Source organism: Macaca mulatta, chromosome 7 (genome assembly GCF_049350105.2).
Source record: "Macaca mulatta isolate MMU2019108-1 chromosome 7, T2T-MMU8v2.0, whole genome shotgun sequence".
NCBI lineage: Eukaryota > Metazoa > Chordata > Mammalia > Primates > Cercopithecidae > Macaca > Macaca mulatta.
The window spans coordinates 44,692,141-44,712,899 of NC_133412.1; the positions used below are offsets into that span (position 1 = coordinate 44,692,141).

Sequence of the window (20,759 nt, forward strand, 5' to 3'; positions counted from 1 at the left end):
ATGGCCCCAGGCACACAGCAGGGCCACTTCATCTGGTCTGGGGAGGAACAGCACCTTGCAGTCCAGGTTTTTCCCCACGTTGAGTCTTGGTGATGTGTAGGTGTTAGCCTAGCCAAGCTGTCAGAGTGGGCAAGGGGTGTGCCAGGCAGAGTCATGGGAATTGGGCAATTCTGGGTGCATTCTGAGCCTGGTGCATTCTGGGGACAGTAAGAGCTCGGTGTGTCTGGAGTCCGGAGAGTGTCCAGCCCAGGGAGCTCAGCATGACTGGAGGATACACTCTCTCCAGTGGGGAGAAGGATGGGAGGGCCTACCACACAGGGCTCCGGGTGTGATGGACCTTCAAGCTGGCAAGACCACTTGGCATTGAGTCAGGGCTGATGGGAACCACTGCAGGCTGTAAGCAGGGCCTGGGCCTTAGTGAGATGTCACCGGCAGCAGGGTGGAGAGTGGCCTCGATCACCTCAAGAAGTCAGGTGGGAGGCAAGAAAAGACTGAATGGAACTAATGCCTCTTCTGATGACCAGTGGAGACCCCTGAAGCCAGTATTTTTGTGTGACAACCACATGTGATATGTGTGCTCCTGCCGTGAGGGGCAGGCTTTAGTTCTCGCCTGCTACATCTCCAGATGTTTTCCATATCATTTGTTATAGGACCAAATTGGCTCCAGACCAGCAGCTTCTTGAATTGAACCCCAGCTGCCACATAGAATGTGTACTGAGTTGTGTGTGGTTGGGAGAGGGGGAGAAGGGGAGAGGGAGCCACGCAGATGTTCCATTCTGATGGTGGTGGGCATGCCTCGTATGCACAGAGCCGCTAGACACAGCGGAGCCACCTGCCCTCGCACACAGCCCAGAAGAGATTGTGCGGTTCCTTCCCCCACCCGCCCCAGACGGAGTCTCCCTCTGTTGCCCAGGCTGGAGTGCAATGGCGCGATCTCAGCTCACTGCAACCTCTGCCTCCTGGGTTCAAGCTATTATCGCGCCTCAGCCTTCTGGGTAGCTGGGATTACAGGCAATGCAGCACCACGCCCAACTCAGTTTTGTATTTTTAGTAGAGACAGGGTTTCACCATGTTGGCCAGGCTGGTCTCAAACTCCTGACCTCAGGTGATCCGCCCGCCTCAGCCTCCCAAAGTGTGGGATTACACCGCATCCAGCTGAGGTTGTGCAATTCCTGAGAGAACGAAAGAGATTCGCATGTCCGTTGTAGTTGCTGAAATCCAGCCTGGACATCGTGGCACTTTTGGGTTGAGCACACCCGGTGGAACACACCCGCCCGGCGGAGTGGCTAGCAGCGCGAACCAGCTGGAATGCATCGAAGACCTTCCTGTATCCGATGCCAAGAGACGGCTGCAAGCTTGCAGCTCTTCAGTGCAGGCACGGGAAGCAGGCCAGTGGAGCAACATGTCTCCAGCTGCTGTGTGTCTCCCCACTCTGCGCTCCCTCTTCCCCCTCTGCTGCTCTCCGTATTTGCGCAGTGATTATTATTACAAACAAACATGGACCAGAGGGGCCGGAGATTGGAAAGAGCAGCCCAGATTTCATCCTGTCAGCTCTCGTTTCTTCTCCCTCCTCTTCCTCCTTTGTGCCTCCCTTTTCTCTGTCCCCTCTCCCTTCTTCCTTTCTTCTCATTAAGGGTGCCTTCAGGGCCCTGTTGTGAACATGAGTGATTTATCTGAAGTAGAGACAGACCAGACTTGCGGACCCCAGCCAGTGTGTGGGTGGTGGACGGGGGCTCTCCTGTTTTAGTCTCCGTTCTTCAGAGTTGCCTGCTTGGATAGTCCAGTTGCTCACGGGGTTGGCTTCCCTGCCCCCCGGGGTGTGGTAGCATCTCAGGGCCAGAGGGTCACCTTGTTGTCCCCCATGTCGCCTCACCTACCTCCACGCCCTTTTAGACTTGCGAGAAGGCCCCTTGGACTTCCTAGGTGTTCGTGGTTCAGGTCACTACAAAACAGGGGACAAGCATTTATCGAGTGCCTACCACGTAGCAGTCATGGTGTAAGCCTTTTTATATGCACAGTCTCACTTAATTTTTACATGTCACACAGTAGATGATAGTATCCTCATTTTATACCTGAGGAAAAAATTAAGGCTCATAGAAGTTAAAACGGCTTAGCCAAACTCACATAGCTGATTTGTGGGGTTGTCTAGACCCTGTGACTGATTATGTAACTCAGTTCTCTCAGTGAACATTCCACATCCCCCTTTGCATTAGGAGTTACAGGGAAGGAGAAATCCGTGGTTCTTCCCTTGCCCTCAAGGAGGTTACAGCTGAGTTGGGGCAAAAGAAGAGATCGCATGAACAGCGCAAGGCAGCATTCGCTTGAGGCCAGATGCGACCCAGTCTCAGGACTGATAGATTTCATTAGACCCCATAGGGTGGTTAATAAATAAATAGCCTCCTTTTTTATTTTTATTTTTTGAAACAGAGTCTCACTCTGTTGCCCAGGCTGGTGTGTAGTGGTGCAAACATGGCTCACTACAGCGTCTATCTCCTAGGCTCAAGTAGTTGTCCAGCCTCAGCCTTCACCACTCGTGGCTATTTTTTTTTTTTTTTCTGTAGAGATGGGGTCTCCCTATATCACCCAGGCTGGTCTCAAACTCCTGGGCTCAAGTGACCCCCCAGTCTTAGCCTCTTAAAGTGCTGGGATTATAGATGTGAGCCATTGCGCCTGGTCTCTGCAGCCTGCTTGATAGAGGAACAGAGGAGGGGTGACCAGCAGGCTGCTGCTCTGGAAAGGTGTCCACTGTTTATTTTTGAAGGCTGATACCATGTGAGTTCTTTTCTCTGGAGGTGAGAGGTGTAGCGAACATAATAGAGTAAGAATTGGGTAGATTTAGACTTTTTCCCACATGCACCATCATCTTTTGCATAAAGTGTTTGTCTGGGCCGGGCGCGGTGGCTCAAGCCTGTAATCCCAGCACTTTGGGAGGCCGAGACGGGCAGATCACGAGGTCAGGAGATCGAGACCATCTTGGCTAACACGGTGAAACCTCGCCTCTACTAAAAAATACAAAAAACTAGCCGGGTGAGGTGGTGGGCGCCTGTAGTCCCAGCTACTCGGGAGGCTGAGGCAGGAGAATGGCGTGAACCCAGGAGGCGGAGCTTGCCGTGAGCTGAGATCCAGCCACTGCACTCCAGCCTGGGTGACAGAGCAAGACTCCGTCTCAGGAAAAAAAAAAAAAAAAAAGTGTTTGTCTGGTTGCTGAGTTGCAGGGTTTCTGAGACAGGTTTGTGAGTTTCCTGGAATTGATCTTTCTAGCACCTGAGCTGCTGCAGCCTCTGACCAAGATCGTGGCTGGTGATGCTGGGGAGGCCTCAAGCCCCGCCTGTGTGGGAGGGCTGGCCTCCTGCTTCCTGGGTCTTTGCAGCTTGGGAGAAGGGCTTCCCTGGTCCTCTCATTTTCCTGAGGGCATAGTTAATAGGGCAGGTGTAAGCTAAAGAAAAAAGGTGTCACCTATTCTAGTTGAGAACTTAGCAGCCCTGAGCTGGGAGTCTTGGTTAGCATCATAAAACCATCCGAGACCTCTGAGATCATAACCATAAGAGACCTCCACTCCATTCATTCAAATGGAGATCATCCACTCCATTCATTCATTCCAGACAAGAAATTGGGGCCCAGGGAGGGACAATAGAGGCAAGGGTATGGGGTAGGCCTTCTCCTGGGACTTGGAGGCTCAGTCCAGGGTTTTCTTTCTGCTGTGTTGAGCCACCCCACCTTGATATGTAAGTGTTTAGTAATTTGGCTCTCCAGGCCAAGAATCTTTTGTGAAGTCTCACAACTGTGTCTCACCTCGCAGGTTCTCCAAACCTATCCCCGAATCCGATGTCCCCAGCACATAATAACTTGGGTGAGTATCTCCTGGTGCACACAACTGGAACCCCCTCTAGCTGCAGCCCTGGCGAGTCGCCAGTGTGGGGAGGGGGCCCTGAAGGTAAGGCTCTCCCCCGACACCTACCATCAGCCCAGCTCAGCCCATCAGGTTTCTGGTTACGGTGATGCTGAGGTCACCGCAGAACGGAGAAACTTGAGAACAGTGGTGGCAGGAAAGGCAACCATATGCCGGGTTTGTATTTCCCCTGGCGGGGCCGGTAGACGTGAGTGAATGAAAATTCCCCAAACCTTATGCCCAGGAGAACGAGGGTATGTGGTCAGCTAAGCATACGTGTGCGGTTTGGTGCAAAGCCATGGACAGCCGTGCAGACTCCAGCCCCCTGACATTTAAAGACTTGTTTCAGATACACTTACTGGAGTGTTTCATCTTACAATTATGTAATTTTTCTTAAAACAGCAACATATAAGGAATTTGAAAATAAAGTCAAAGTGCCCATAATCCCAGCACCCTAACATAACTGTGTGTGATCACAGTCCTAATGTTCGTGCATCAGGCATATACATACATATCTGTGCCTTGCCACTGAGATCACAGTGCATATCTGGTTTTTCCATTCTCTCTTCTCCTTACGTTATTTTGTAAACACGTTTCTGTATTTACGTGTCTTGTTTATCGTTGTTATCGCGTGATGTTTTGGAGTGCAGGGTCCATTGTTTCTGCTACATCCCTCCGTGGTTAGACTTCTGGATCAGTTTTTCCAAGACTCACTTTTCTAACCCAGTAGGGTCCTTCAGTTCTCCAGCTTGGGATAGACTTTGGCATGGAACCTGCCAAAGGTCTCAAAACAAATGAAATATCCGTTTAGTTTTTATTGATGGGAGTTTTTTATATTCTGGTCTGGTAGTTTTAGAAAATGTAGGTTGGATTTTGTCTGGGGCTTTATTGCTGAGGCTTAATTTGTGGCTCAGGAAAAGAAACAGTTAATATTTCTTGGCGAATCAAAGTGGATTGGCCTGGTTTTTGTGCCCATTTGCTTCCAGACCTTGACTGACAGCGTCAGATGAAGAAACTCATCATTTGGAGTATTAGGAGATGCCTGAAACCCTTTAGAACAGGCTGACCTGGGCAGTGTGGGATGTGACTTTGAGGGGATCTGTTTTAACATTTTTGTAAAATAATATCACCGTGAGTGCCGGGCTTTGCAGAGGGAAGGTCAGATTCCTGATATGAAAGGACCGAGTTATTAAAAACAAACTGAAGGCTAGAAGCGAAGTTAACTCTTGAGAAATTAAAGGCCATGATGATGAACTTGACTCCAAGCTTTCAGCTTTTGAGATTGGCTGCTTTAGATTTATTTTCTGTGCCATTTTAAAACCCTTCTGGGGCCAAGGTAGCACTTTTAGTCATCAGCCTTCCAAGCAGACACTTGCTTTTGAAACCATAGCAGTCCCAGGGCAGCTTGGAGGTGGCTGATGCTGGACGCGGTGCTCCAGACTGAAAGGTGGTCATTTGCTATGAACTGCCCTCTATATTGTGTAGACTAGGATGAGGATGATGGGATGTTTCTTGAGCTTGGACCCAAGGCAGCGTCTCCCGTTGACATAGTTCTCCCTCCCTACTGCCCCTTCCTCAGGCAGCTTGCCTGAGGATTGAGGATTCTTAGGTTATTTCTTCCAAAGGGAGGACCCTCCCCGAGCCTGGCCAGCAGAGAATGGGTGCCAGTTTGCACTGGCCTAGTTGCATCTCTGCTGGGACAGTGTGACTCGGAGGCGAGTCGCCCAGCGAGTCAGGGTTAGGATTCTGGATGAGACACTGCGCTGACAGGCCTGGCTTCCCCTCTGCTTCATGAGCCCCTGTGCTCCCCTTCACTCATTCAAACCATTGACTTCATCCCTACTCAGAAGGTCGCCTGAACTCCCAGTGTGATAGCTGGAAGGGGGTGAGATGGTGATGACGATGGGAAACATTTCTTGAGTTTGCTGTTTACTGTTATTCAGAGTGCTTCCTGCGTGTTAACCCAATCCTTGTAACTTTATAAAGCAGAACTGTTGTGATTTTTCATTTTACAGATTAGGAAACCGGGGAACACATTGGTGAACTGACGTGTCCCAGATTCACAGCTAGTGAATGGAGAAGCTGGCTTTGAACTCAGGCCCTCTCACTCCAGAGCCTGCACTCCCATTGCGGCATGACACTGCCTTGCTGGGCCATTTGGACCAGCTGTCCCCACCCTCCTCACTTGGAGGAACAAGGCTCAGGCAAGGCATTTGCTGACTTTCACATTGGAGACTAATGCTAGGCTGTGGCCCCAGGAGGGGAAGCCCTGCCTGCTTACCTGCCTCTTCCTCACTCCCTCATTCCCAGATACTTGTGGTCTGCATGCCGTTCAGGTGGGGGATTGGAAGAGGGACCACAGACCCAGCCATCAACGGGCTATGGCCTTGTTGGAATCAATAAGGCAGGACCAAAAATGATTCTAAAACAAGAAGTAGGTGCAGATGAAGAACTCTGAGGGTTCAAGGGAGGGAGCGATGGAATTCCAGGCCGGCCAGGCGTCTCCTCTGTATTCATGTACTCAGTCAACATTGGCTGAGTTCCCAGTATGTACTGATGCTGGGGGCCAGAGCTGGGAGAGCACTAGGCATTTGCAGCCTGGGGGCGGGGGAGGGGCAGCTGGAGGTGTCCACGTCCACCTGTAATGCATTGTGCCAGGTGCCCAGGGAGCAAGCCCAGAAGAAGGAGAAATAGTACATGCCAAGGAGGAAAGTAGGGAAGTGTGGATGGAGTGGGGAGACATGGGAGAGGTTGTGCCATGTGTGAGCGGGCGCTTGAAGGACAGGTGGGACCCTGTGAGGCAGAGAAGGAGGGAAGGCCATTGCAGGTCCAAGGGCAGGATGTGATCTGAGGACAGCTGGCATGGTGGTTGGTGGTTGTCTCAAGAAGGACAAGGCGGGAAGACGAGGCTGAAATGGCAGGTGGGACACTGAGAAAAGACCCCTGAGCGTCTGCTTAGCGCCCTCTTGCCTGCAGAATACAGCTGTTCATGGGTTTTGAATGGGGAGGTTTTCTGATGACAGCTTCATTAAGATTAATCTGGCCACGGTGTGGAATCTAAATTCTAGGGGAAATTACTGGAGGCAAAACAAAACAAAAACTAAACCCCACTTAGACAGCTCTTCCTCTCGAGGAGCCTGAGATGGATGCTTTCGAGAAATGGTCCAGAGCCGGGAGAATGCATTTGAGAGGGAGTCATGGGCCTGAATGAGCAGGGTTTGTTGACCAGCATTAAGTGGGGATGATGGTAATGCCTCCATCGAGGCTGGACACCCGGGAAGTGGAATGGGTTTGGGGCGGAAGATGGTGGTGGGTTGCCTGTGCTTAGTCAGGAAAGCAGCTGGCGCTGGAGGTGCAGATTTGGAAACCATTAACATATGTGACAGCCTTTCCCATGGCGGGGCCTGAGAGAAGGGGTTTGGTGGTTGAATGAGTGTGGAAAGCCTGTATTGTGGCCCCTTCTGCAGCCCCCACTCAGGAGAGACTGACATGGCCACGCTCTGAGGAGCCTGCAGAAGGAGGCCTGTCTGACCCAGTGTTCCTCCCAAGCACTGATCGCTGTTCCTGCACTTCTCTTTATCACCCCACTGCCCATCCGTAGATCTCACTCTGCAAACACCAATAAAGTTTGGCTGAAGTCATGACAGTGGATGGATTTAGTGGAGAGGGCGACCCAGCTCAATATGGAAAGACAGCCAGAGACGCACTCGGGTCAGGGGGTTCCTTGGGGAAGGCTGAGGTCAGGGGGATGATGGGGTCACCGCAGCTCAGAGGGGAGGGAAGCCCTGAAGGACGGTGGCCACAAGCAGGCCCTGCAGAGATGCAAAATGAGATTTAAGAAGCGGCCTTGGATTTGGCATGAGGGGTTCAAGGGGGAGCCTTTAGGGAGCAGTGTGTGGGAGGGGAGGGGCTGCAGCAGTCAGCAGTATACTGAAGGGCAAGTAACAGGTGGGGAGCGGAGGCACCCAGCAGCGCGGCCTTTGCACTGACTCAGGGTCAGTGAGTCCCAAATCCTAGGATGGAGGCAAGCACACAGGGAGCTCTTCCTAGGAAAAAATGGGGACATCTCACGACAGCTGATTATTTCTTTTAAAGAGATTATTATGAAATTACTGTGCAAAAAGAAAGCAAGCAGAGGACATCTGGTTTCTCCTTTCATTTCCTCCGCACTCCGGGCGTTAGCTCCAGGGCTCAGATCTGGGGAAGGTTGAGCCTCTTGCCCCAGCAAAGCCACTTCTGGTAATTACGGGGCAGGGACTCCTGGTTGAGACCGGGCTCAGCATCCTGCCCCAGGCAGGCTCTCGGAGACCCTGGGACCGTTGTTTGCAGGGCAGGGGATACGAGCAGGTGATGTTCCTGTTATTACACAGCGTGCTGGGTGAGTCACCGGGAATTTCCTAGGCATTTAAGGCGGAAGGATTGGGGTAAGTGGAGGGGAAGGAGGAGGCAGGTGGAGAGAGGAAAAAGGTAGTGAGCTGGCTTGTGCCCGGTGAGTAAGTTGTTCCCTGTCTTCAAGTGAGACAATTAGGGCGGAGCCGTGACTGAGGAAAATAATGTACCAGGGAGAGCCCTGGGGGGGCAGTTGAGCTGCAGTTAAAGGAGGCGATGGCTTCCCAGAGTGCCAGTGCCAGGAGAGAGAAGCGGGGATGGGGCAGCTTGGAGTGAGAGGGACAGGGCAGCTTGGAGGTGGCTGATGCCGGATGCAGTGCTTCAGACTGAAAGGTGGTCATGTGCTGTGAATTGCCTTCTAGATTGTGTAGACTAGGATGATGGGATGTTTCTTGAGCTTGGATCCAAGGCAGCGTCTCCCGTTGACATAGTTCTCCCTCCCTACTGCCCCTTCCTCAGGCAGCTTGCCTGAGAGTTGAGGATTCTTAGGTTATTTCTACCGAAGGGAGGACCCTCCCCGAGGCTGGCCAGCAGAGAATGGGTGCCACTTTGCGCTGGCCTAGTTGCACCTCTGCTGGGACGGTGTGAATTGGGGGTGAGTCGCCCAGCGAGTCAGGGTTAGGATTCTGGGTGAGATTCCGCGCTGACAGGCCCAGCTTCCCCTCTGCTTCATGAGCCCCTGTGCTCATATGTGAGCCCCTGTGTGGGGGCAGGGCAGCCCGAAGACCACTGGCCCTGAGCATGGACAGTGGCCCGGGGCCCAGGCCCAACCCAGTTCCAGGTATCTTCATGCTGCTGCCCAAGGCTCTTCTACAAGGCAACCTCTGGCTCCAGTCTTCCCCACCCTTGTGAAATCACAGGCAGGCGACATAATGACAGGAAGTCAGCTGCAGGCTCTGTCTTCACACTCCCGAGGGCCCGGTTTTTAGACTTTGCCACTGTTCCTGGTTGCAGTAACTTCCTGGTTCATAAGCTAAAAGGGCATGGGGCTCTCTGTGCAGCCAGGTTTGGTGGTTTAGTCCTTAGATACATAGATTGGAATTAGTGCCCTGGGTGCTGGGACACAGCTGGCGTGGGCTCAGAGACCTCACCCTCTGGCACAGGAGACTCAGGTACACAGTTTCTGGGACACAAGGCTAATTCTGCATTGAGGCAGTGAGGGAGTCTTTCACAGCCACGTGAGCTGGGCCTTAAAGATCTCGTCCCTGCAGAGGAGGGGGATGGGCAGTCCAGGCAGAGGACCCAGGCAGGACTGAGAAGTGGCGGATGGGGAACATGGGAACCGGAGTGTGGAATCTCCTAGAGTGAGGAAGAACTGCCTTCCGCAGATGAGGTGGGCCCGGAGGAAACCAGTCCATTTCTGTTTTGACCTTTCATCTTGCAGCGGCGGTGCTCCTGGCCTTTGTCCGTTCCTTGCTTTCGATTTAGAGGAGAAAGTTAATTTCCCCCTCTTGCCTCCCCACCTTTTCCTTTACCGGATTTGAATCTCTTGCACATGTTTTTAATAGGCATCCCTTAATCCAAGCGTTGCCTTCTGGGTTTTATTCTGTTTTCTTTTTCTTAAACAAAATGGAACGTCTGTGCCAGCTTGGAACAGGACTGAAAACTGAGGCCAGCCAATGCGTTAGGCTGGCAGGGGGCCAGCCATGGATTAAGTGCCCTATGGCACTCGAGAAGTCTGGCTGACACCACACTGGTGGGGGCAGGGGACCCACAACGGCTGGAGCTGGAGGTTCCTGCGTCTCCAACACGTCTGCACTGGGAAGAGAGATTAGCACAGACTCGAAGTCTGGCCGGGAGCGGGGCTGTTTGAAGGGAAGGCCGTGGGCACGTGCCGTTGTCTTCCACCCCAGTGTGCAGAATGCTCAGCCTAGAGGTGAAACTGCTGTTGATTGTGTCACCTTACCCTCCCTGTAGTCCTTCTCCTAGAGGAGCCTTCTCTAGAACTGCTTCTGCATTTGTTGGTAAACCCTGGAAACCAGATCTTGCTTGCTTGCTTGCTTCATCAATTGATTGATTGGTCGGGGGAGGGGTTGCTACCTCCCCCTGAGAGATTTCTTTTAAGATTTAATGCCAGGACAAGCTTTGTTTACCCTGAGGAACTAGTAAGCATTGCCCATCCACCAACCAGAGCCATAGACCATATCATCTTCCCTTTTTGTCTTGTCTGCTAGGAAGCTCAGAGCCAAACTAGATGCTTTTGCAGTAACTATAACCTCATGGTTATCCCATTTATAGCCTTCTTCTTTCCAGAGTCCTTTTTGTTTCTCTGATAGGTAAGGATAAGTCCTTTGGGAAAGAAATGAGGGCATATTTAGTGTTCTGGGGTGTGTGTATGTGTATGTGGCAGAGTCTTGCTCTGTCCTCCAGGCTGGAGTGCAGTGGCGTGATCTCGGCTCACTGCAACCGCTGTCTCCCAGGTTCAAGTGATTCTCCTGCCTCAGCCTCCAGAGTAGTTGGGATTACAGGTGCCCACTACCACGCCCGGCTAATTTTTGTATCTTTCGTAGAGATGGGGTTTCACCATGTTGGCCAGGCTGGTCTCGAACTCCTGACCTCAAGTGATATGCCTGCCTTGGCGTCCCAAAGTGCTGGGATTACAGGCATGAGCCACTGCATCTGGTCTGTTTTTTATTTGTTTGTTTGTTTGTTTTTTAAAGAAAAATGTGTCATTGAAGGCAGAACCCAGAGGTGGTGACCATACTTTCTGGTCTGCCACTCTTCTTGCACAAGTTTCGGGAGGAAGCAGCTGAGGTGTGGTGGGCAGGCAGGACCTAGAAAGGAGGGAAAGCACGGCTGGCTTTTAGTTGTTTGCAGAGAATAGAGAGTGCATGGCTGGGGTGCTGCTCCGGCTCAGTCCCGCTTCTGAACACAGGGCAGCTTGTCCAAACAGCACTCTCTGAAATGGCAGCCTGCAGACTTTGCCACTGGCCTGATTTCACTGCTCCCTCAAACAAGCATCTTCCTAATGATGTGTCAGGTTCCTAGTGTCCGGGGTTTTCCACAACACTGTCCAGTGTGTGTCTGTGAGTTGCAGGGCTGTTTGGATAAGGGCTCAGATCTGCTTGGGAGGGCCTCTCGGCCTATGACCCGAAGCCTGTCTTTGATTCTGAGGGTCCTTGAAGCCCACCCCTCCCCAGAGCATGGTTCCAGCACCATGCGATACCATGGGTGGCCTGCCAGCTTTTTCTTTTTTTGAATGGTGGGCTGGGTTGCTGTTCCTGGGAGCCTAGCTCTTTCTCTTTTGCCTGGAGTAAACCCAGAGAATGCTGGGCAGGGCTTTATGATTTCGGGGTGCGGACTCTGTTCTGTTCTACACACTGCTGAGTCAGTCAGAGCCAGCCAAAGCTATACGTTCAAGCCGACCTGTGCCGGAGAATGACCTAGGTGGTCAGCATTATTGTCTTCTAATGCACCAGAGTCGTCGTATGGACTGGAAAACTGAGGTTACAGAAGGAGGTCACGTCCCCAAGATCACACAGCAGGATCAGCAGAGCCTGCACTTGGGCAGTGGTGGCCAGCAGCACTGATACGTTGCCTGACCACTCTGAATGCTTGGGTTGCACTTGGATTTTTTTTTTTTTTTTTTTTTTTTTTTTTTTTAGTTTCCAAAGCAACATAGCTCACATTTTACTGACCACATTGTTTAGAATATAGCTTATCTCATTGGAATGTTGAAGCATCAAGCAAAGCCAGAGCCAGATGTGGCTGACGTGGCTCAGCCTCACCTCAGGGGCCAGGACACAAGCCACAGCTGCTCCTGGCCCTGTCCTTCCTCCCTTCCCCATTAAGTACTTTTGATGCCTTCATCCTTATCTTCCTTTGCTCCACCCCAGGAAGAGAGGAAAAGGTTAAGAATGCTTTGCCTCCATCTTGATGGTGATCAAGATAGGACCAGGCTGTTTTCAAGTTCATAGAATCCAGTTTTTATCATTGTGTTAACACCATGTGCTGAGTGCTTGATGCGCACCCTGCACTTCACATGAGTTATCTCTGTCTGTCTAGAAACAGCGCCGAGAGTAAAGAGGATGAGGCCCAGAGAGTGTAGCTGGTTTGCTCGCAGTTGCACGTCTAGTCTGTGCCTGAGCCAAGACTGATCTCCAGTCTGTCTGGAGGATGGCTTTATAGCTTGTGTCCCATGATCCAGTTAAATATCTAGCGCCGTTTTGCCCTCTAGAATACATCTGGCAATATCCACAGCCTTCTTTTATTGCCACAATTTGAGAGGGTGGTATGGATGTATACTGCTAGCACCTAGTGGGCAGGGGTCAGAATGCTGGTAAACATCCTACAATCTACACACGCTCCCTCCCACCCACCTACCCAACAAAGAATTATCTGGCCCCAAATGTCAGTAGTGCTGAAGTTGAAAAACCTGACCTAGGGTGTCCTAACCCTCCAGCTGACTTCCTGGGCGTGTGTGGAGTGCAGGGGTGTTACTGGCCTGCCCCTTCTCTGTTCGTGGTAGCATTCTCCTTGCTTTTAGAAGGGATCATGTGCCTAGACCCCATAAGGGGATCAGGGACTCTTTGTCCTGCAGGCAACCAGACCCCTTCCTGTGGGCAGAACAGCTTCTGACTTTTCTCTCTTGGGCTTTACACACTTTCAGAAGGTCTAATGAGCGGGGGTGCCCCCGGTGGTTTCCCCCTCCTAGACGTTGCCTGGTATCCATTGAGCAGGGTTCTCAGGCCAGGGCGACGGCACGGGGAGCCTCTCCTGTTCCCCCCTCAACAGAGCCCTGCGCTGAGGGTTAAAGTGAGGGAAGAGAGATGTCAGCCTGGGCCCTGGGACCTCATGGTCGAGTTGGACAGTCAGGATGCTCACATAGAGGCACACCCTTAGTCACTGCGTGGCTCCAGGTATATTTAAGAGCCAGAGGGACTTCAGAGCCAGGCTGAAGCTTTGAGATGGAAGAGTGAGAATGAGCAGGGGACTCCCTGATTCTTCAGCAGATGGATGGGATTCAGGTAGGCATCAAGCAGAGCGTGGCAGGCCAAGGGCTCGTGCCCAGCAGTCAGTGCAGCACAGAGAAGCAGCTGCAAGTGGTTGGCCCAGGGCGCAGGGCAGTCCTGGTCCAGAGGCTGTGGCATCGGTGTGAGTGGGAATTCCGAGGGCCCGGCCAAGGGCTGAGAGTATGGACCTGGAGATGCTGCAGAGGCGTGCAGTAGGAGGGCACAGCGCCAGGGCCGCTGGGCTGGGGCAAGAGGAGGGCAAGGAGGCCCCAGGAAATGGAAGGCTGGGATCCATTTCCAGTGTAAGGAGAAGCTGCCATTTACTCTTCTGAGAAAGAGAACCAGCCCCTCGCAGGATGGCAGTTTTGCTTTGAGGAGCCCCATATGGAGACTACACAGACAACTGGGACAAATCCAGATTTTCTTTCAGATGGGTTTGTGTCCCAGCCACCCCAGCAGCCGGCATGTAGATAAGTGTGGAAAATGGTTTCTGTGATAAGAGGCAAGGCTCCAGGCTCAGTCTGCGGACGATCCTGGTGTGTCCACTGCGCTGACACGGGGCCCTATTGGGAGCCCACTCGGCTGCTGCAGGCTTGGAAGCTGCTGCTCCACAGGCTGGGAGTTTGCCCCCAGGGCTGTGCAGAGCCAAAACCTGAAAGCCCTTTTAGGGGCAGGGATTAATGGTGGTTACTGTAGGAACCTTGCAAGAGAGGCTGAGAGGTGACTGTGCGGGAGGTGTGGACTGCCCCACAGTGGACACACTGCAGTGGCTGTCCCAGGTTCATCCAGGTACTGGGTGGCCCCTGGTCCTCTTCAGGTTTGGCCCAGCCCCTGCTTGAAGACTCCTTCCATCCAGTCAAGGCCAAGCAGGCGGGGCAGGGCCTCTATGAGCTTAAAAAAAAAAAAAAGAAATCAATGGCCCTTTACACACACAGTGTGGCAAGGCTGACGGAATCTCCTCCGGACACCTGAGCATCTTGTTCTGGTGGGTGCTGCCAGTTTTATACGATAAAAGGCACCAGGTGGGGAGACTATTAATCCCTCTGAAATGTGGGGAAATGGTTCTCCAGAGCGTCCATGGGACCCCATCGAGGCAGCATGGGGCTTGGGGCACCCACTGACCCAGTAGCCCGCCCTGTGTCCACAGACCTGCAGCCAGTTACCTACTGCGAGCCGGCCTTCTGGTGCTCCATCTCCTACTACGAGCTGAACCAGCGTGTCGGGGAGACGTTCCACGCCTCGCAGCCATCCATGACTGTGGACGGCTTCACCGACCCCTCCAATTCGGAGCGCTTCTGCCTCGGGCTGCTCTCCAACGTCAACAGGAATGCAGCAGTGGAGCTGACGCGGAGACACATCGGTATGGGGTGGCTCCATTCCCCGCCCCCACCCTGCCCCTGCCACTCTATCGCGCCCCCAGCCCCAGGCCCGAACACACAGCCTCTGCAGGGAACCTTGCCTCCATCCTTAGCTGTGCTCTGCCTCCTGCTGGGCATGGGGGAAGACTCACCGCCCCAGCAAGGCCCCCACATTCCCTGTTGCCCTGTTTAGGGGCCAGACAGGTAGTGTTCAGGCCACTTAATCATTCCCACTCAAAGATATAATCTCAGAAAACCTGGAAGCCACAGAGGAAAATACTTAAGGGATCGAGAAGGGAATGTCTATGAGAAAGGCAACATATGAAATCTTTTTTTTTTTTTTGAGACAGAGTTTCACTCTATCCAGGCTGGAGTGCAATGGCACAATCTCAGCTCACTGCAACCTCTGCCTCCCGGGTTCAAGCGATTCTCCTGCCTCAGCCTCTCAAGTAGCTGGGATTGCAGGCACCCAACCACCACGCCCGGCTAATTTTTATATTTTTAGTAGAGATGGGGTTTCTCCATGTTGGTCAGGCTGGTCTCCAACTCTTGACCTCAGGTGATCCACCCGCCTCGGCCTCCCAAAGTGCTGGGATTAGAGGCGTGAGCCACCAAGCCCGGCTGAAATCCTGTTAATAAAAAGAGTTTGAAAGTGCAGATGGATAGGTTGATAAGTAGGCAGTCGTCGTTGGAAGAGTGATCTTTTCTTATTTTTATGTATCATTATTCTAGACAATTTAGAAAAGGTAGAAAAGAATTGTCCACTATCCAAACACCACTACTGTGAACCTTCTGCCTTCGAGCCCGCAGAACATAAGTAAAAGATGACTCTGTGAGTTTAAGGAAGATGAAGCTGTGTTACGTATCGCTTGGTTTGCTTATGAAGTTATCATGCTTAGAGGATTTTACCATCCAGAACACAACTGTGAGAACTTAGAAGGGCTGTGGAGAGATGGCAGAGTGACGTTTTCTCAGACCTCGTCCTGGAGCCCCAAGGGTTGGCGAAGGGTTCCTGGGGCAAATTCAGGAGCTGGGCAGGTTAGCAAAGGGAAGCCTGGCCCCACGTGAACCAGGGCACCTCTGCATTCGCTTGCTTTATATCTCGGGCTCTCACAGAAGCCTTCGTTTGAAGAGAGGATTGATTCTGTAGTGAAGAGAAGAAAAGTTTGGAGGCCACAGGCCTAGGTCTGTGCTGTCATTTTCTAGGAGAGGGGCCTGATGTCTAGGGGTGGGGAAGGGTAGGGAATGGCTCTCAGAGACCTCATTGTCAGTGACAGACAGCCCCCACTACCAGACCCGTTCTCCCCATTTTGCTTTTTGTCTTTTACTTCAAAAAAGATACTTATTCTGGGTGGCATACCACTGTTGGATTGATTGATTGATTTACAGATAGGGTCTTGCTATGTTGCCCAGGCCCAGTCTCAAACTCCTGGGCTCAAGCCATCCTCCCATCTCAGCCTCCTGATTAGCTGGGATAATAGGCATACACCACTGCAACTGGCTTTTTTCTATATTTTATTAAAAATATATATATATATATTTTACTTACATATATATATATGATTTTTGTTTGTTTGCTTGTTTTTTGTGAGGGGAGACCAAGTCTCACTCTTGACCCCCAGGCTGGAGTGTGATGGCATGATCTCGGTTCACTGCAACCTCCACCTCCCAGGTCCAAGTGATTCTACTGCCTCAGCCTCCTGAGTAGCTGGGATTACAGGCACGTGCCACCACACCCGGCTAATTTTGTGTATTTTTAATAGAGATGGGGATTCATCATGTTGGCCAGGCTAGTCTCGAACTCCTGACCTCAGGTGATCTGCCTGCCTCAGCCTCCCAAAGTAGTGGGATTACAGGTGGAAGCCACCATGCCCGGCCTATTTTTTTGTTACTGAAATGAAACAAACATTTTTGGTCTGGGTCTTCACATCCCCACCTCTGCCTCCTGCTCTTACTGACATGATACAGTTGTGGACAGCCAGGAAGTCACCCCTCCTGTGGACTCTGAGCTAACCAGCACCCTGCAGAACTAAAGCCAGGAAAAATGGGGAGTGGTTGGAGGAAGGGGACAGTAGTGGGAATAGGAGGAAGGACAGGGGACATCCAGTGATGCATGGGTCGTTCACCTGGTGTTCATCCCACCTGACGCTGGGCCTGTAACACCTGGCTCCACGTTCTGACCTCTGAGCTTCTTCCCCAGTAATGGAACAGAGACTTTCCCAGGCGGGAGAAGGAACCATCCCCTGGCCGAGCAAAGAGCTCATTGTCAGAGTTTACGTAACTGTTCGAGTTGCAGAGCCAATTTAAAAATAATTTCTGTCCATCTGGAGTGGATTTAAGAGATGAAAGAAAAGTAAATGATATAAACCTCTGGAATGTTTTAGAAAAATGCATTGAGGGTAGAAAAAAATATGGGGTAGCATTAAGCCATCCCTGCAATAAAGGGCTCCTCGGGGTGTCTGCTGCGCCAGAAGGAGCCCTGCAGGTTTACTCAATGAATCTCTCAATCTTGGAGTGTGAAGAGACCAGATAGTAGTGGGGTAGTAGTAGCAGTAGCAGCAAGAAAAGCTGACACTTACAGGCGCTTATTCTCTGTCGCACAGTAATCCTGCAAGGGTAGGCGTTATCATTCCCATTTTCTTTTTTCTTTTTTTTTTTTTGAGTTAGGGTCTCACTCTGTCTCTCAGGCTGGAGTGCAGTGGCATGATGGGAGCTCGCTGCAGTCTTGAACCCCTGGGCTCAAGCAATCCGCCCACCTCAGCCTCCCAAGCAGCTAGGACTACAGGGATATGCCACTATGCCCAGCTACTTTTTAAAAAATATTTTTGTAGAGATGAAGTCTCATTACATTGCCCAGGCTGGCCTTGAACTCCTGGCCTTAAGTGATCCTCCCACCTTGCCCTCCTAAAGCTCTGGAATTAACAGGTGTGAGCTACCGCGCCCAGCCCCCATCCCTATCGTAGAGACAGACGAAGGCTCAGAGGGTGAATAACTTGACTGAGGCTCACACCTGCTCAGTGGCAAAGGCTGTCACTGAGACCTATCCTGTGTGCCCATCTCTTGTCATTTGCCTCCCTTGGCTTTAGGAATCCAGCATTGCCCATTTCTCCTCCTTGAGGCTTGGGCTTTGGGGCCCGTTTGCCTGGGGAAGCTGTCAGTCACTGGGAGCAGCCCTGCAGCTCTGCATCCTTTGCAAGCCTCAGGGCCACTGTGTATGAGCAAAGGCACCCCGTCCAGTCTAACCTGAATCTCTGTAGGAAGAGGCGTGCGGCTCTACTACATCGGAGGGGAGGTCTTCGCAGAGTGCCTCAGTGACAGCGCTATTTTTGTCCAGTCTCCCAACTGTAACCAGCGCTATGGCTGGCACCCGGCCACCGTCTGCAAGATCCCACCAGGTAAGCCAGCCACACAGGCACCCCTGCCTTGAGGTCCCTCTCCAAGTGCATGCCTGGGATGCTGGAGAGAGTCCACGTTTCTCACCTTTTCTGCTCACTGGTGATTGCGTTTTCAATCTGGAGGTGATTCGATTGGGTTTTCTCTATGCCCACAGATCTAACTGTGCTTTCCCTGAACCTCCAGGGAGCAGATGTAGCATCTGATGGGTCTGCTTTTAACCATGGGTACCTGCCTGTTGCCCTGTGTGTAGATGCTCAGGCAGTGTGGCTTCCTTTCTTCACTCATTCATTGTACTAACAGCATGCAGGGCTCTGTGCCAGGTGCTGTAGGGGATGAAGAGGTAGATGGGGCCCTGCTGTGCTCCCGCAGACCTTACAAACCTGCAGAGCACAGAAGACAAAGACACGGATGAGTTCAATATAAGGGAGGGGTGCCAAGCACCAAGCCAGCAGCCCAGGTAGAGAGAAGGCCCATTTAGCTGTTGGGATGGATCAGGGAAGTCTTCATGGAGGAGAAGCATCTGGATCCTGAAGGATAGGTAGGCACTAGGCACAGGGAGGGCTTTCTAGACAGGGGGAACACGCCAGGCAAAGGCCCTGAGGTGGTGGGGGGCAGGACATGGATGGGTAGCTCTCTGGCTGGAGGAGGGCCACGTATGAGACGGTCAGGGGAAATGTTTCAAAAGCACAAAGCATGAGGCCGTGGAAGGACACCAGGGTCTGACTCTAGGGAACTGCTGAGGGTTTTCTGAGTGAGTCTGAAGATGCCACCTGTACCCCAAGAAGAGGTGTCAGGCTGCACCCCCGAGAGTGGTTTGGACAGGGCCATGCCTGGACAGCAAGATCAGGCAGGTGGCTGATCCCGTCTAAGGCCTCTTTCCTCAGGAAACCAAGGCAGAAAGCCCCAGCCAAAGCCCACAGTGGACCTGCAGCCACTGTGCAGGCAGCCCGCGGAACGTGGCCTGTGACAGGCTAGTGGAGCAGGTAGCCTGGCCGGGCCATTGCCTGTGACACGTGTGTGGCATGCCCTTCCCTGCCCACTGAGCAGCAGATGGTAGTGGAGAAGTGGTGGACCACGGGCAGGGAAACTTTAGAATGCAGCAAGTCTGAAATGGTAATAGCGCATCAGGTTTCCAGAGCATTTTGTGGTTGCATTTACAGAGTACATTCCGATCTTTGACCTCATTTAGTCCTCTCTAGTTATTCTCTGGCTCTATAAGTAAGGACATGCTTTGAGAGACAAGTTCAGAGAGTTTCAGCCATCTGCCCAAGGACACACAGCTAGTAAGTGACCAAGCCAGGATGGGGCCTAGGGCTGATGGACTCTCAAGTCTGGTGCTCTTCTGCTTCTTGGCTCTGCTGGGGGTCAGGGCCCAGGTTCAGCCCTGTTCCACCACCCTTGTCCTTGGAGAGAATGAGAAGAGGAAGCTCAGTGACGCTCTTGGCCTTCTGCCTCCTCCATTCCCCGGCCCCACCCCCATCTTTTGGGTGAGGGCTGAGTTGGCTCTGGTGGTGTTTGTCAGCTCATAGAATGTCAGAGCTGGAAGGACCTCTGAGGCCAGCCCCTCATTATACAGAGACACAGGGTCCCCAGGAGAAAGCGACCAGCTCAGAGTCACACAGCAAGAACAGGAGCCTGCTGTTGGCTCATTCATAAGCGTCACCCCAGCTCACCTTTTGGCTATTTCCGGCATGTGCTTTTGTCTTTATTTTTCTGGTTGACACATTCCTGGCACTCAGGCAGTAAGACTTCCAACAACGTTTATTTTAAACTTTATTTGTGACTGTCTTTAGTTTTACTGTCTGGAGAATTAGATGCACACCTTCACTTAGCTGTGAATGTCACCTCCACCCCGCCTGGTGCCCAGAGGCCAAACTGTGGCCCAGATCTCTCCTTCCCTCCTAGCCCCAGCACCAGGTGTATTCATCAGAGGAGCCCAGGTGGAGGGTGCCCTGGGCCCTCCGCCGAGCTTCCTGTGGGGATGGCAGGCCCAGTAGCCTTTCGGCCAGCCCGTCTCTGCTGGCACTGCCTGCTGTGGAACAGCCAGAGCTCCTGTTCCTAGGTGGGCGACCAGACCCCACACAGCATGGGCAACCTGGTCCAGGTCCCTTATCTCTCTGTCCCCTGGCCCATTTGCCCAGGGCAAGGCCCCCTCTCCACACCATCTCCCTAGTCTCGGAAGCCCACTTTGCAGACTTCTCCCCGCCCTGGGAGTTGGAGCTTGTGGGCCAGCCTTCCATCTCCCCTTGCAGGTATGTCAGCGGCACCTCCCAGTGAGGAGGTCGGTTCAAGGGGAGGGACTGAGTCGGCCTTCCCTTTGCGTGGTGCTGAGCGTGGAGTGTGTGGCAAATGCATCACACACCATGTGTCCCGGGAGCTGTATAAATGAGGCTGGTCTGGGGGTCCAGGACTTGCTTTATCCAGGAGGGGAGCAACAGACCTGGCCACTTTCATCCCCACAGCCCCATTTCTGTGTTTTTGCCAGGATGCAACCTGAAGATCTTCAACAACCAGGAGTTTGCTGCCCTCCTGGCCCAGTCCGTCAACCAGGGCTTTGAGGCGGTCTACCAGTTGACCCGAATGTGTACCATCCGCATGAGCTTCGTTAAAGGCTGGGGAGCGGAGTACAGGTTGGTTACGGGTGCTGCCTACATCAGGGGCCCCAACTCCAGGTGACTCTGGACAGCAGAGCAGGCGGGGCTCCTCAGAGATGAGCGAGGCCAGCCCTGGCATCAAGAGCAGAGAGACCAAAGATCAGAGAGAGCCCAGGGCCTG

The 20,759-nt window shown here is 52.5% G+C and overlaps 1 protein-coding gene across 24 annotated transcripts in view; it reads left to right on the top strand.

Moving 5' to 3' along the window:
* The window catches only part of SMAD3 (SMAD family member 3), a 131,221-nt gene that overhangs the window by 102,985 nt on the left and 7,477 nt on the right, over nucleotides 1-20,759 (top strand). For 10 of the 24 annotated variants that reach the window (XM_077938334.1, XM_028850434.2, XM_077938337.1 and 7 more), the window contains 5 exons: nucleotides 1,209-1,388; nucleotides 3,800-3,850; nucleotides 14,378-14,590; nucleotides 17,846-17,983; nucleotides 20,470-20,614. In XM_077938334.1, coding sequence (XP_077794460.1) covers nucleotides 1,209-1,388; nucleotides 3,800-3,850; nucleotides 14,378-14,590; nucleotides 17,846-17,983; nucleotides 20,470-20,614 — 727 coding nt within the window. 24 annotated transcript variants of the gene reach the window in all.